Source organism: Chiloscyllium punctatum, chromosome 32 (assembly GCF_047496795.1).
Source record: "Chiloscyllium punctatum isolate Juve2018m chromosome 32, sChiPun1.3, whole genome shotgun sequence".
Taxonomy (NCBI): Eukaryota; Metazoa; Chordata; class Chondrichthyes; order Orectolobiformes; family Hemiscylliidae; genus Chiloscyllium; species Chiloscyllium punctatum.
In genome coordinates, this window is record NC_092770.1 from 43,533,062 (window position 1) to 43,548,762 (window position 15,701).

Below are 15,701 nucleotides of genomic sequence, written 5' to 3' on the forward strand. Positions count from 1 at the left end.
TTTTATGATTGTAGCTAGCTGTGGTAGTAGCCTGAATGTTTAGTTGGAGTATCATAAAACATGGATAGTCAGAGTAATTTAAAACTATCTCTGCGTTGAAAGATTAGTATACACCAATTGTATGTGATCTCCTAGGTAACAACAGAAACAAACTCATAAGAAGGAGGCTTCAGAATAGAAACCGAGAGAGACAGGAGGGCATCGATATAGTGAGTTATTGAGTTAAGTCTCTCGTGACAAAAATAGAATGTAGGAAGACAGTGAAATGGAGTTACCAAAAAAAAACAGAAGAGTAAAAACAAATGAGGAATTCACAAACAGACATGTTTCCAGGCTGGTAGTTTGAAACTGAGATGTACACAAAGAAATAAGCAGTCGTATAGAAGACACATACTGGAAAGTTACAAGCATAGAGACATTGTACAGTCACAGGAGGAATGTACATGTATGTCAAAAAGAATACTACAGACAAAAGGTGAGGCACACGTAATCAGAATTAAAGCTGGAGACTAAGAGACAGAGAAAGAGATAAATATCAGAGAAAATGACAAGCTGAGAGAATATTTTTGCAAATTGAGATCCAACCTGAAAGGATCAAAGAATACCCTACAGCTTCAAGCAAAATACTGGACGGAATAAGTGTGTACAAGACAAGAAGCAATCCAGACATTAAAAGGAAAAGGATTATTTCATCCTGCTGTGAGTCCCTTTTCACTGTAGAATAGCGTATTTGAAAATTGTTCAATGTTTGTAATAGGAGCATTTTGTGTGTATGTGAACAAGTTTTCTGTATTCAGTTTTGGGGATGTTATGAAAAAGTGTTTCTTTGTTATATTATTCCTTCACTTTTTCTCAGTTTGTGGTTGCAACAATAGAAGACCACTGATACTAGTAATGCCAATATTTATTCAAGTATCTGGTGGTAATTGCAATGGAGATAAATCCTTGATGTATCTTTGTGGGCTAGGTGCACATTGATTTCCTGGCGGAGACCATGTAAAAATGTAATATCTAAAAATCTTGAACTCAAGGCTACTTGTTCAGAGTTCAGGTATTTAGGATCTTCTTAGATAACCATTTCTGACAATGTCACTGCATTGATATACCTCCACCCTCATGATTATTGATTTTCTTCTCTCCTTGGATGGCTCTCGCTTGATGTCACAGGTAATTTCTGGAGCCTGCTCAAATTACCAATCTTAACTATGGCTGGCATCATACATTGTTAGTACTTGCTGGTGGATTATACTGTGATAATTGATGGAAGAGAGGAAGTCAAGATTATTTCTCTAAAACGCAACAAAGCCCATATTTACATCATTAGTTGTACTGGAAACAAGTTTCTTTATTAGTATGCTTATCTCAAGCACATGCCTTTTTGAATTCTTTGTAGCTACTCTCACCTCTTGTTGCCTCGTTAACAGGCAAAAAGGTGACAAGATCCTTATGTCCTTAAAAAACACAATCAGTTGGGCTCTGTCAATGGACTCATTGAACTGCAGCAAAAAGTGTTCACAGTCCTTCAAATTCTGCAGTAGTTGCTGAAAGATGTCTGTGGACGATGTTCTACACATCATGCTACTGAATTGCCATTATTTCTTCTTTATTCTCAAAGACTTTGAATGTAGAGTTCATGGCCACAATCATTTTTTAAAATTACTTCACCATCTGTGAAAATGGCAAATGTGAAGTGATGCTTCAATGTAGGTCTTATCTTTTGTTGCAGGTTTGTAAACAAATGACTTCAGCTTTCAAATACAGCCTTCAACTCCTCAACTTTCTTGTTTAAAGCATGCTGTTCAGGGGAAACCTAACCTTGAATTCACTGCAATGTTATGTGGTTTCATTCCAAATACCCACTTCTACTTATCAATATACTCTGGTAGCAGAGAAGGCAAATGTTCTTTTGTTTTAAAGTTATGAACAGAAATTTATATTCATGGAAGCTGTATACTTTTTTGGTTTCTTTTTAAATGGCCTGGATTCCCCAGTCATTATTATTGCTTTCCCTTGTAGTTTGTAACATCACTCAGCTACTGCTCATACTGCAGGGAAGCCTCTGGATCCACATCTCTAGAACATTCAGAATTTTGCTGCTTTCAACTGTGATGCACCAGAGGTCACTTCTGTGATTGCAATTTGCTTCAGAGCTCTGGATTGATTTGCATTACTTGGATATTGGATATGGGTTGCAGCAGTGTTCCCCATAATTTGTTTTTTATCCAGCACAGACTTTTTTTGATGATCAGGTGAAGAACAGAAAGCTGCAGGTCTAAGAAACAGTGGAGCAGGACTAGCTGAGCTGCTCTTGCAGGGACCTTGCATGGATATGATGGGCTGAATGGTCACCTATGTTTCTAGTACTGTAATACATTGTCTTCACTTCCAAGTATATTTCTGATTCATTAGTTTGTGTTTCCAACACAAAACATACATTATCATGCAATGATAGTCCATCTGGACCAAGTAGAAACATGATGATAAAGTCTGTTAAAGCCTGTGCTTTTCTCTAGCTGCACAGCTCCCAAAAGTAGAAGTCATGCAGGGGCATGATGGTTGATGTATGCACATTGAGGGAATATGGGCAGATGATGAAGTCAACTGTCAGACATGCCTAGTGAAGGAACACTGGCAGGCAGTGAGATTGACTATTAGAGACTGCGATCAACTAGTCAATTGCAATCTACAAGTTGGAGACAATGATGGTAGAGTGCACTTAACTTTCCCTTTTTAGTATTATTCTGCATTCCAAGCATAGTTGATATTTGCCTTCATTTCGCCTGCCTTCTAGTTTCATTTACCATTTTTATGATTTTCTATGACCATTCTTTAGGTTCCATCTCTGAGAAGCTAGTTTAAACCCTCCCAATCAGCACTGGTGAATTTTCCTGCATGAGAGGGTTGGTGTGAACTTGATGGGCTAAATGGCCTGCTTTTACACTAGGGATTTTATGAATATCAGCCCCAGTCATATTAAAGTGTGATACATCCAACTTGAACAGGTCCCATCTGCCCCAGAATTAGTCCCAATTCCTCAGAAATCTGCTATTCTCCTTCCTCGACCAATTTTTTTTCCATATTTTTCAATTGATAAATCCTCCTATTCCTATGCTCACTATCACATGGCACTGAGAGTAATCCTGAGATGACTGCTCTAGACATTTTACTTTTTAATTTACTTCCTAATTCCCTAAAATCTGCTTTCAGACACTCGATTTTTTCTTCTCTAAGATCAAAAATCAAGCAACATTAAGTTAGAGTCAAACAGGTTTATTTGAAATCACAAGCTTTCAGAGCGCTACTCTTCCATCAGGCATGCAAGGAGTGGTGCTCTGAAAGCCTGAAACATTGACTTAGCTACTACGAGGGCAGTGCCCGAAGCAAGGACTTCTGGCTGTGGGTCCTCACAGAGATCTTGCAAAAGCCCTGTCTTTGTAGACCCCCTTGTTCAGAAGATTAACTCTATTTATGTAATTTCTTCTTTATTCATTTGTAGTTTGGGGGCTAGGTGCTGACACAGACTGGGGTAGAAGGACTATAATTCTGAACTTTGTATTCCTTTATTTTCCTACTTTATCCCTAAATTTTGTATTATTCTAATACATTCTGAAGAATCAGTATCTAGGAACCTTTGTACCTAAGATGCCAACTTGTAAACTTTTCACTGTACTTGTATGTGTACATGTGACAATAAAGTTAGTTCTAATTCTCAATTTAAGTGTTCCATACATGGTTCTCTGCCTTGTGGATGCACATTGTGTCTCCAACGAGTTCTGAAACCCAGAGGTCAAGCTTACACAGCCACTTATACTACTTGCAGATATATTTGTCTAGGGCACATGGTACATCCATGACTTCCCACATACTGCAGGCTGTATTCCACTTGACTGAGCTAATCGGCTATACTGTAACTTTAAAAACTCTTTATTACAATTAGAATAAGTAGTGAGTAACCGGTAAGTTATTCTAATCAGTTTCTTTTCCTATACCAAAGTAAAAGCCAATTGCTGGAGGCTGAAAAAGAAAGAAAACAAAACATTTCCTTTCCCTCCTGTTTGAACTTCTTTATTGAACAATTCCCACTTTACACTCTACAGAAATGCAGTACAAAGAAAACCTTTCCTTTTTTTTAGTCTCTCAAACAACTGCATTCAAACTCCTGAAAAAGTCTGTTTTAACCAGGCAATTTGTTAGCTAGCTGGAACCGCATTCAGAGACCTTTATATTACTATTGTAAGGCTAGAATAAAACGTAACATCTCTTAATTTAAATAGTATCTTTAGTTAATTGTTAACTTTACACAGAAATTAATGCTCACCAGTTCTCAGTGCAGATCAAAACAATAATAAAGATCTTTTTAAAATAATATTTTTCATTGTTAATATCAGCTAATATGGGAGACAGGAATGGAGTTTTGGTAGTCAACATAATTTGGCATAATTTGGAAATGACATGAAGAGATAAATAAGCGATAAACTGGAGATAAATTCAAATTCAGAGTAAGATGGGGAACCTTTGACCTAGAAAGTTTGGTGGGTTAAAGGAAAGAATAGAATTAATAGAGGCAGTGAATTGGTCTTCAGCTTATTGCTAATAAAATGCATGATCTCTGGAAACTATTGTTGAAGGTGAGGGTGGACATGACAGGATTGTGAGCTTTTTTTGTAAATATTTTTATTGAGAAAAAAGATTTTAAATTTTTTACAAAGTTACAAAATCACTACAAAATAGTATAACAACTTTATAATGACAATAACAAATAAAACTACTACTCTACTCCACAAACCACTGATGAGAGAAAATTTAAAAAACCTACAAAAACTACAATTCAATAAATAACTAAAAGAAAAAAAATTAAATTAAACCAAGGTAAATTAAGTTATATTCAGTTAAGTTACTGCAGTTAGCGCAATCCCACTGAAGCTCCCCACCACTGTGAGCATCAGTAAGCAAACCTGTATTTGTTCAGGATTCTTCCTCCCAGGGGCCCCCGGACTGCCAGACAGAGCCCTCATGACTACACAAAGACCTGCCCGAATATAGTCAACAAGTCTGCATCCAAATAATTCAGTTGTGTTTTCTGGTGCACCATTCTCATAAGGAAGTCTGGGGAATGTGCTCCATAACTAACCTATGCCAACCCGAAAGTTCTGGGGGATTCTTCGACACCCAGCTCATTAGAATGTTCTTCCTCGCACAGAATGAAAGAATATTAAATAGTTTCTGCCCATGCACATTCAAAGAGGGGAGATTTAGCAAACCCGAGAGGCGGGACACTGGATCCAATTTAATCTCAGTTCCCCAAGACATCTTCCAAAACACTCGCTATGGCACCCTAATACCTATGAAGCTTGTGGCATGACCACAAACAATGAGTAAGAGTGCCAACATCTGTTTTACATTTGGGACACGTTGGGGATGCTACTGTCTTAAATTTCTCAAGCCGCTCCGGTGCCAAATGAGCCCTGTGGCATACCTTCAGTTGCATAGCCTGCAACCTATTACAAATTGAAATCTTCCTTACATTTTCCCAAATATCCTCCCACACCTCTGACAAGATTTCTACCCCCAATTTCCGAATCCAGATTCCGCATAGAGTCCTTTGAAACATTACTTCCTAACAAGTGATAGAGGATGCTGACCGAGAGTGTGCGGGAGACAGGAGCACTCTCCTCTCCATATCTGACTTATAGGGACTAACCATCAATATAGTCTTTTTCTGTAGAATGTCCCTAACCTGAAAGTAACGAAAGAGGTCCCTCCTAGATAGCTCATATTTCTGACTCAGCTATTCGAAAGGCATCATGACCTCCCCATTGAATAAATCTCCTTAACAGGAGATGCCTCTAAACTCCCAAAGTTTAAAGCCAGAGTCCAATAACCCAGCCAGAATCCTGACATTCCTACTATGGGAGTGAAAGGGGAAGCTTTTTGTAAGCACTCTCCAAGCTTTAACCATGTTAAGGACAATCGGATTCTTGCAATGGTCCATAACAGTCCTCATCTTGTCCATAGACAACAAATTGATGAGGGGGATTTTGCCTGGGAGACCTCGATATCCCGCCAAGTTGGTCACGAGTCCTGGCAGGCCCAGTCAGCCACATAGGATAGTAAGGAACTCAATTAATATTTCTTAAAGTCCGGAAAATCCAAACCTCCCATCCCCTGTGGGAGCTGCAATTTGTCCAGCTTAATAAGAGGCCGCCTATGACACCAGATGAAAGATCTAAGCCAACTCTAAAGCTTCTGTAGTGCTTGCTTTGGCAGCGTCAAGGGGAGCATTCACATGGGATATAATAAGCGAGGAAGAACATTCATTTTAACTAGAGCTATTCTACCCAACCAAGATATTGGAAGATCCCCCAACGCTGAAAGTCCTGCCTTATTTTCTCTAGTAACTGCACAAAATTACCTTTATATAATTGATTGAAGGCCGGGGTGATAAAAATTCCTAAATACTGGAAATCTCCCTGTGACCATCTGAAAGGGAAACGGGTTCCATTCCCAAAATCAGATATTTTCGTAAGGCCCCCCCACAGGCATGGCTTCCGACTTCATAAAGTAAATTTTATACCCGGAGAACAAACCAATTTGATTAATCACTTGTATTAAATGGGACACAGATGTCATCGGATCAGTTAAAAAGAGAAGAACATCATCCGCATTGAGGATGATCTTATGTCTGCCTGACCCTATCTCCAGGGCAATTATGTTGGGATCCCTCCAGATGGCCTCCGCCAGCAGCTCAATTACTAATGGTAAATAATAGTGGCGAGAGAGGGCACCCTTGTCAGCAGCCTCTGCCAACCCTAAAAGTATCTGACCTTATACCATTTGTGAGAACTGTTGCATTTGGATCACTATATAACACTGCCACCCACCTGGCAAAAACCCCTTCAAGACCAAACTGCTCCAGTACATAAGAGGTACGGCCACTCCACCCGGTCAAACACTTTCTCTGCACCCAGGGAGACTACCATGCCCAGAATCGAACATTGCTGGCATACCTGGACCATGTTTAATACTTAACTAATGTTGTTGGTAGACCTATGTCCCCTGATAAAACCTGTCTGGTTCTCCTTTACAATGATGGGCAAACCCGCTCCAACCTTAACGCTAGCATTTTTGACAGAATTTTAAAATCCAAGTTCAGTAATGTTATGGGCCTGTATGAAGTGCAATCCTCTGGAGCTTTCCCTTTCTTAAGAATAAGAAAAATATTTGCTTCTCGCAGAGAGGATGGGATGCAGTCCTGACTTTATGAGTAGTTGTACATATCCAAGAGTGATCTGGCGAGCATGTCTATAAACTCCTTATAAAAGTCACTTTGAAAACCGTCTGGGCCGGGCGCTTTACCACTCTGGAACTGCCTCACCGCCTCCAATATTTCCTGGATTATCAACGGGGCATTCAGAAAGGATGCCTGCTCTGAAGTTATGCCTGGGAGGTCCAGGATCTTAAAAAAGGACTCCATCTTCAAAAATCTGTTCTCACAGCCCTCTGACCGGTACAGCTCTGAGCTTCCTAAATGCTGCATTAATCTTTTTGGCATCGCAAGTAAGATTACCACTTTCTCTGATGGATGTGACAGATTGGAGGGGGCATTCTTCTTTCTGGCCAGGTACACTAGATACCTATCTGGTTTATCACCATACTCAAATAACCTCTGTACTCACAAAGGAGATTTCCCATCTTGCTGTCTGGGTGATCGCAGCATTCAAAGTAGCCCTAAGGACTGTAATCCACTCCAATTTGGTTACAGACAGACTATCAAAGTAAGCTAACTCAACTGCCTTCAGGCGAGCCTTGAGCAAACATTGCTGTTCTCCCCTCTGCTGCTTCTGGGTCACTGAGTAAGAAATAATCAAACTCTTGCATAGGCCTTTGCAGTCTCCCAGAGCACCAATGGATTACTGGCCGTACCCAAATTAATATCCTAAAAGTTTTTAAATTCCTGTGAAAAATACTCTATAAACTTGCTATCTTTCAAGAGGAAAGGGTCCATGCGCCAGTGCTGGGAGCCTATCCTGTTACCACCAAACTTGACCTCCAAGTACACTGCCGCATGATCGGAAATGGCTACGTTCCCTATTCTGCAAGACAGCACCGAATTCAGTCAATTCTGGTATAACACTTAAGTGGATTAGAGAAAAAGGTGAAATCCCTTCCTTCGGGGTGAAGACATCTCCACACATCCACCAATCCAGCTCCCTGTTCAGGTCCACCAACTGCCTGGATTGTGGGCACATACCTGCAAGACCCCTAGGCATCCTGCCCACTTCAGGGTCAATAAGATGATTAAAGTCTCCCCTATAATTGTATGACGCGTCCCAAAAGCCATCAACCTGGAAAGCATATCTGTTAAAAATTTGAGGGGATGTGTCGGGGGCAATATTCATTCAAAATCCCATATTCCTCTCCATGTATTAAAGCTTTAAAGATTATAAACCATCCATATTCATCCTTAATTTGGTCTAACATTTGAAATGGGAGATTATTCCAGATGAGTATAGCAACCCCTCGACATTTCGAATTAAAGAATGAGAAAAGCACCTGTCCAAACCCTCCCTGTTGCAATTTCAAGCGCTCCTTATCGGTTAAATGTGTTTCTTGCAGCAAGGCTACATCGACTCTCTCTTTTCTAAGACTTGAAATTATCTTTTTTCTCTTAATTCGTGAATGACTCCCCTTAACATTCCATTTAAACGAATGGCTAGCCATAATCATCCAAAATGGGTGGGTGGCATGGTGGCTCAGTGGTTAGCATTGCAGCTTCACAGTGCCAGGGACCTGGTTTCGCATTCGTACCTTGGGTGACTGTCTGTGTGGAGTTTGCACATTCTCCCCGTGTCTGCCTGGGTTTCCTCCAGGTGCTCTGGTTTCCTCCCACAATCCAAAGATGTGCAGCTCAGGTGAATTAGCCATGCTAAATTGCCCATAGTATTAGGTCCATTAGTCAGGGGAAGATGGGTTTGGGAGGCTTGCTCTACGGAAGGTCAGTGTGGACTTGTTGGGCCAAATGGCCTGTTTCCACTGTAAGGAATCTAAAAAAAAAAGGCTGTGACCCCCGGGAGGAAAAAACCCACTCATAGTGTGCCAAGTGAAAACAATAAACAGTTCATATAAATTTTTAAACTACCAAATCAAAACTTCTAACAGCTACTTCTACAACATACCAACAGAAAACACAAATAAAAGGAGACTTTCCCCCTTGCCCACAGGGGGTGCTCATACTACCCACGAATCCCTCCATGGTTCCTTCTAGCTGAAGCCATGTCCCACCCCAGACAACACAAAGTAAGAAAAAATACACACATCTTACAACAAGAAAGTTAAAAGTAGACACTCAACCCATCCCATCCATACTGTAATCCTAGGCACTCCTCGTAGAACAGAAATACATAGCCTCTCTAACCCCAACCGCCCCACCCACATCCCATGCCAGAAGGGAAAAACAAAAGGAAATGATAAGAAAAAAAGAACAAAGGATTATGGGAGGGTGGAGAGAAGGGAAAAGAGAGAGAAAAAGAAAAAAGAAACAATTATGACCCCACACATATTTTAAAAAAGCTCCTTGACAACAAGGAAAACCAGGCAAATTACAAGGAAAAACAAAATAAACATTATTGTCCATATTATTCAAGCCTGCAAGTCTATTTTAAAGCATCCAGAAAGTCCTTTACTTTTTCCAGTGAGTCAAAATTGAACACGGACCCTCCATGGCTGAAACGTAATATTGCTGGATATCTTACAGAATATTGGATATTCAAGTCCCCCAGTCGCCTTTTTACCTCATCAAAGGCCTTCATCTTATGAATCACAGCCACAGAAAAGTCTTGGAAAACCATAATTCATGATCCTTTGTATATCAGAGCCTGTGGATCTTTCCCCAGTGCTCTAGAGGCTTCCAGCATCATTTGCTTATTTCTGTAGTTCTAGAATCGCGTTAGGACCAGGCAGGGGCGCTGGTCCAATCCAGGCCTGCGCACTGCAAATGGGTGGGCCCCCTCGACCTGTACCCAGCCTACCTCAACTTCCAGCTTCAGAAACTGCAGGGGACATTGCTCCAAGAAGCTGACGAGCTGGCCTTCCTCCTCCTGAATTGGAAGCCCCACCAGACGGATGTTCTTCCAACAACCTCGATTTTCGATGTCATCAACCTGCCCCTCCGATGCCCATGCCTGCTGTTCCAGGGCCTGGACCTGATCTACCGAGGAATCTGCTGCAGTTTTGGAGGCCACGGACCATTGCTCCACCTCCCCAACACGCTGCCTGAGATGCTGGATCTCCTGGTCATGTTTCTGCAGCATGACAGAGATCGGTTCAAGCCTGGCCTGGGTCTCCTCCATCGCTGAATGGATCTTCTCTCAGAGTTTCACAGAGTTCGAGGCCAGGCTCTGCTCCGGTCCCCTGGGGCGATTGCAGAGGCTGATGCTGCGGCCATGGGTGTGTCTGTTGTTGCTGGGGAGGGGGAGGGTGCCCTGCTTGCTGCAATCCCTGCGGTCCCTTCCCTTTGGTAATTTTCCTAACTATTTTAAACTGATACTGAAAAATTCTAGGAGTCAAAAATAACTATTTCTACCACTTTGGGTAATAAAGGGAAGGTGAGTGCACCACTTTGTCTGGGTTCTGGTGCAGAGCTCAGCAGAGCAGACCTACTGGGTCACCACCATCTTGAATCCACAGGATTGTAAAATTTAAAAATGCAGCCTACACGAACAAAAAGCAATCAACTATAAAGTGCCACACATGGAGAGCCAGCTGGAATCTTCTCTGTCTTCCAGAATTTGTTGTTGTATAGAGTGTGCATGTGTAATGAAAGAACAACCATTCAATTGCAGCTGAGTTCAAACATTAACCTCTCCACTTCATCAACAAGGAACTTAATCAATTGGCCCTAGTGGTATACCACAGAGACTAATTGGGACATTCTTCATATCATTATTGTTTTGTCTTATTGGTACTAGGTTTAATCATCATATGTAGTTTTCCTGTAACAAACCTTCAGTAATAACTTGTAAGTAACTAAAACTTAACAGAAAGTTTGATTGTTGATCAGCTTTAACTAGGATCATTACGAACTAAAATGTGGACTAAGCAAGCTATATTCATTCAGTTTACTGACCAGGCTAGTGTGACAGGGCTGGTAGCCACGGCATAGGTGCTATTTCTCAGATGGTATTTTAAAATTGAGGCCATCACTGCTTGCTTGGGTGGGTATAACAGATCCTGTGGTGTTATTTCAAAGACATGCAGGAGGTTTATCTTCAATAAGCATCACATAAAACAACCTCCTGTAGTGATCTGTAAAAATAAATATTTTGGGCACAATTTATATTGGGTATGATGTTTGGAGACAGCATGATGTAATATTGGGGAAACATTGGATTGTTATTTGATGGCATAATTTGCAGATGGCGCAATTAGTATTAATACCAAAATATCAGAAGTAGGAAAATGCTGTTGGGTCTAATAGTTTGGATATAGTGTTACATTAAATACAATACTTCAAAAGTAACATTGTTATTGTGCGGGATTTTCCATCGTGCATTGTGAAAGGGACTGTGCTGCACAGAATTGTGGAATGTCAGTTTTAAACACCTTATTGGACCTGAGGAAGAGAAACTGGAGGCTCAATATGGTGCATAATTAATTACATTGTTTTCATTTCAGGGGCTCATTATGGCAGTCTTTTTTCCTTTATGTTTCACCGGGAGCCTTCTTTTCAGGAGTATTAAAGACAAGAATGTAACCTTTGTTCTGGACATATCTGGAAGTATGCATTCCAAACTAGAAGCAGTGAAATACTACTTAATCCAGGCCCTGTTCACTCAGGCCTCTGCAATGATTAATAGCAAATTCAACATCATTGCATTCGCTGGCAAGGTAGGTTGTTCAGTAAGTTGCTTCTTTAGTTTATTAAGTCAATAAAAGACTTAAGTACAGTTAAGAATAACATTGTAGACATAAATAAATATTTATCTAAATCAATTAGTGTAATTATGTCACTAGTTCATGTTCACCCTAGCATCTTGTGATAGGAAAGGGGTGTGAGACTGTTTACACCTGCATCATTTATGAGAGGGGATACTTTTGCTACCCTCCTTTCACATGCTTGTACTTTCCTATTTCAAGCTTGATACTAACCTGTCTCATTGTTATTTAAAATTTATAATGACACCAGGGTCTTTTCCACTTTGAACCTCTCCATTTGCAATTCATCTGATTGCTTCATCTTTTCCTGTTGTACCCATTCTATTCTCACTTTCTATTATGTCACATCTATATGTTCCATAAGGTTCTGTTCTTCATCTTCAATGGATCTTGTTCTTTTACTGTGACAATTATTTTACTTAGTTTACTGTATGTTTTCAAGGAATATGCCCTTGAGAGATGAGTGGGTCCACGTACTGAGCTGTGTCTAGTTTCTGTCCTGCAAAAATGATGTCATGTGATTGGAACAGTCTTTGGTACTTAGCATTGTGTTATTGTCAGTCTGCTTCATCCTCCTCTTATCTTCTCTAATTTGTGTTGTTTTCCTTTATGTTTAATTTGATTTGGATTTGGATCCTTGGGTCCAGATTTATCAATACTCCTCTCTAAAGCCTCTTAGAATATCTTCACACAAAAGTGGCTATTCAATCCATTATGCTCTTTAAAAGGGCTATCCAATTATTCAATCTCTTCTGCTCTTTCTTAATTATATAGCAACTTTTCCTTTCAATTTATAATCTTAATTTTAAATTCACTACTCATCCAAAGAATTCCAGTTTATTCTGCACTTTTTCCTCTGGCAGTATGCCAAGAACAAAGTTTAATTGAGTTCTCTTTAAATGTTTTGCATTATTTGTACAATATATTTTCTGTAACTTTTCTTTCTAGTTTATTTGGGCCAGTTCCCACATCTTAGTAAACTTGGACTTTTCCAGTAAAGGTCTTTACCATTCTCTTTCTTTTTCAATTTTAATTATATTGTCATAACTACATCTTAGATGTTACGTGATCCTTTTGTTGCCTTCCTATATTTTCTACTATTAGAGCCAACAGTGTCTTCTTTGTCATTGAGCTAAAATCGAACCAATCTAACCAGTTGTCCTGAGCACATTTTTGTAATCATTCACCAGGTGTGGTGTCTCTGGACAAGCCAACATTTATTGTCCATTTATAATTGTCCTTGAGAAAGTAGTGGTGATCTGCCTTTTTGAATGCAATAAAGATATTTTAGAGAGCAGTTAAGAGCCATTTAGATTGCTATTGGATTTATAAATAGGCCAGAATGGGTAAAGATGTCTGATGTCCTTCATAAACTACTTCAATGTTTTGTTTTCTTATTTCCTAAACTTATTTAGTTAACTGAAATTCCATAGCTATTGTGGAAATAGAGACAAGTTGTAAGTTTAAAAAAAAATTGACTGTCTGCATGTCACTCATCCTATACCTGATCTATTTTCTCAGAAGTTCTCAAGCATTGTAATTAATGTACAATATTTGTAGATTGAGATCTATCTCCATTAGATGGTGCCTAACTTTCAAGTGCTCACCGGGATAGAGAAGAGTACTGGTTATCAAACCTATGCTTCATCAGGTTTAGAACTGAGATCAAAATGTGTAACAGTTTAGCTGCACAACACTTTGGTTTTGGGTCTTGAATATATGAGGACAGGAAGTTTTAGAAGGCTGGCATTTTGAATATACTTGCCAACACACTGCCCCACCCCCCAAAAAAAAGACAGGCAAAAGATGAAATTACAAATGAAAAAAAAAACATACAACTGACACCTGAAGTGCAATATATGCAACACATCTGGTGAAAAATCATGGGCTCAATGTAGAGCTACCCACTGGAGCAGAGAATCATGTAGGAGGCCACATGTCTGAATTCTAACCGCTGGAAATGTGCCCAGATATTAAGTGTGTGGCAATAAGGTAATGACATGGAAAAGTTGCCCATTGGTAACAGAACCTCACTAAAATGATTCATAGGCCATTAAATATAATTTACATCAGTTTAGGCAATTTAACATCACCTCCCAAATATAATTTAAGCAACATAGCTTTCCCATGCCTTCATTAACCAGCCCAGTTAAAGCTGGTTACTTATAAATAGCTTAAGGATTGCTTTGGCTTCTTGGACAGAAGATATAATTTTGAAGACTTGTTCTCTGTGTAAAAATGTACAGATCTGAAAGGCTGAGGAATGGTGACTCAGTCAGCATGCTGTATGATCCCAGCTGATGAAATCAGATTCCATAGTAGAACCTGGCTTGATAGATCACAAGTTTTATTCTTCTTTTATGTTTATCACGGAAGTCAGTCGCTGAACATTGTAACACTAAGCTGTCAATATACTTTTAACTGAAGAAAGTTTATTACACAAAAATAATATTCTTTATTAATATTATTATTCCTAATTCCTTCCTGACATCAAATTTGCCCTCACCATAAGATCTGACCATGTCACCATGTCACCCTCACTAATTGACCAGCCAGATTCCTGATGACTTCCAATCTCACTGGAAATAGCCATAGCAGGAACACTATATCCATCCCAAAGCTTTCTTAGTGAATTAACACAACCTCTATTTCTACAGTCTACATTCTAGTGGGCGGCACGGTGGCACAGTGGTTAGCACTGCTGCCTCACAGCGCCAGAGACCCGGGTTCAATTCCCGCCTCAGGTGACTCTCTGTGTGGAGTTTTCACATTCTCCCCGTGTCTGCGTGGGTTTCCTCTGGGTGGTCCGGTTTCCTCCCACACTCCAAAGATGTGCAGGTCAGGTGAATTGGCCATGCTAAAATGCCCGTAGTGTTAGGTAGGGGGTAGATGTAGGGGTATGGGTGGGTTGCACTTCGGCGGGTGCGGTGTGGACTTGTTGGGCCGAAGGGCCTGTTTCCACACTGTAAGTAATCTAAAAACAAAATTCCTGATATCTCTCATGGTGATCGTTCATGACAATATGTCTTAGTAAATTTCAGTTACAAATTTCATCTGAAAAAATATGTTAGTGTTGAGTAGATGTGTAAAGCCATGCTTATTGCTATCTCTGCCTAAAATCAATGGTTGCTTTGATTTGTCATTCTAAGCTAAATATTTACTCCATTGCATGTGTGTGTTATTCAGTTGCACTGGATAGAGTAAGGTGACCAGACAAATCTTCTCATTAAGTATCCTGATTTCTCAACAACTTCATATGAATAGATCAAATTTCGTTGTTTTCACCTTTTCCATTTGTGTCAAACAGAGAAGCTGGGTCTCGAGGCAGAAAGGCTGCATGAAATGGTGTCATTCTCCCTGTAAGCACCCATCACATAGAATTGCATTGCAGGCAGCAGATCCACACCAATGCCCACCACCACTCCCCTATACCCCAATTGAGTTGCCACTACCTTTTTGGTGCTGATAGCTCCAATGCTGCTGAAGCTTTTTAAATGATCTGCAAAATAATGTTGCCAACTCCGGGTGGACATAATCCAGGAGATGACAACACATGATCTTCCATCTTCAACTGTCCTTCCCTCCAGACTCCTTGTCATCAGTTACCCAACAATTCCAACATCACCCATCCTCACCTCCACATGGTTTCACAATGTATCCCAGTTTTGACTTTGGACAATCTGAGCAGGTCACCTGAGAATCAAAAACATCCAATCCTCCCCTGTGTAAACCAATGCCTGCTTAGTTACACAATTAAGGCTTTTGCA

General features: G+C 40.1%; 1 protein-coding gene across 1 annotated transcript in view; it reads left to right on the top strand.

Annotated features, from left to right (window-relative positions):
• The first annotated feature begins 207 nt into the window (after positions 1–207).
• LOC140458115 (uncharacterized) overlaps positions 208–15,701 on the top strand; it is a 36,581-nt gene continuing 21,087 nt past the window's right edge. Inside the window, exons 1-2 of the mRNA XM_072552208.1 lie at positions 208–699; positions 11,674–11,886. Of these exons, the coding sequence (XP_072408309.1) occupies positions 11,683–11,886 (204 nt within the window). The 5' untranslated portion in view covers positions 208–699; positions 11,674–11,682. The remainder of the gene's footprint in view (positions 700–11,673; positions 11,887–15,701) is intronic.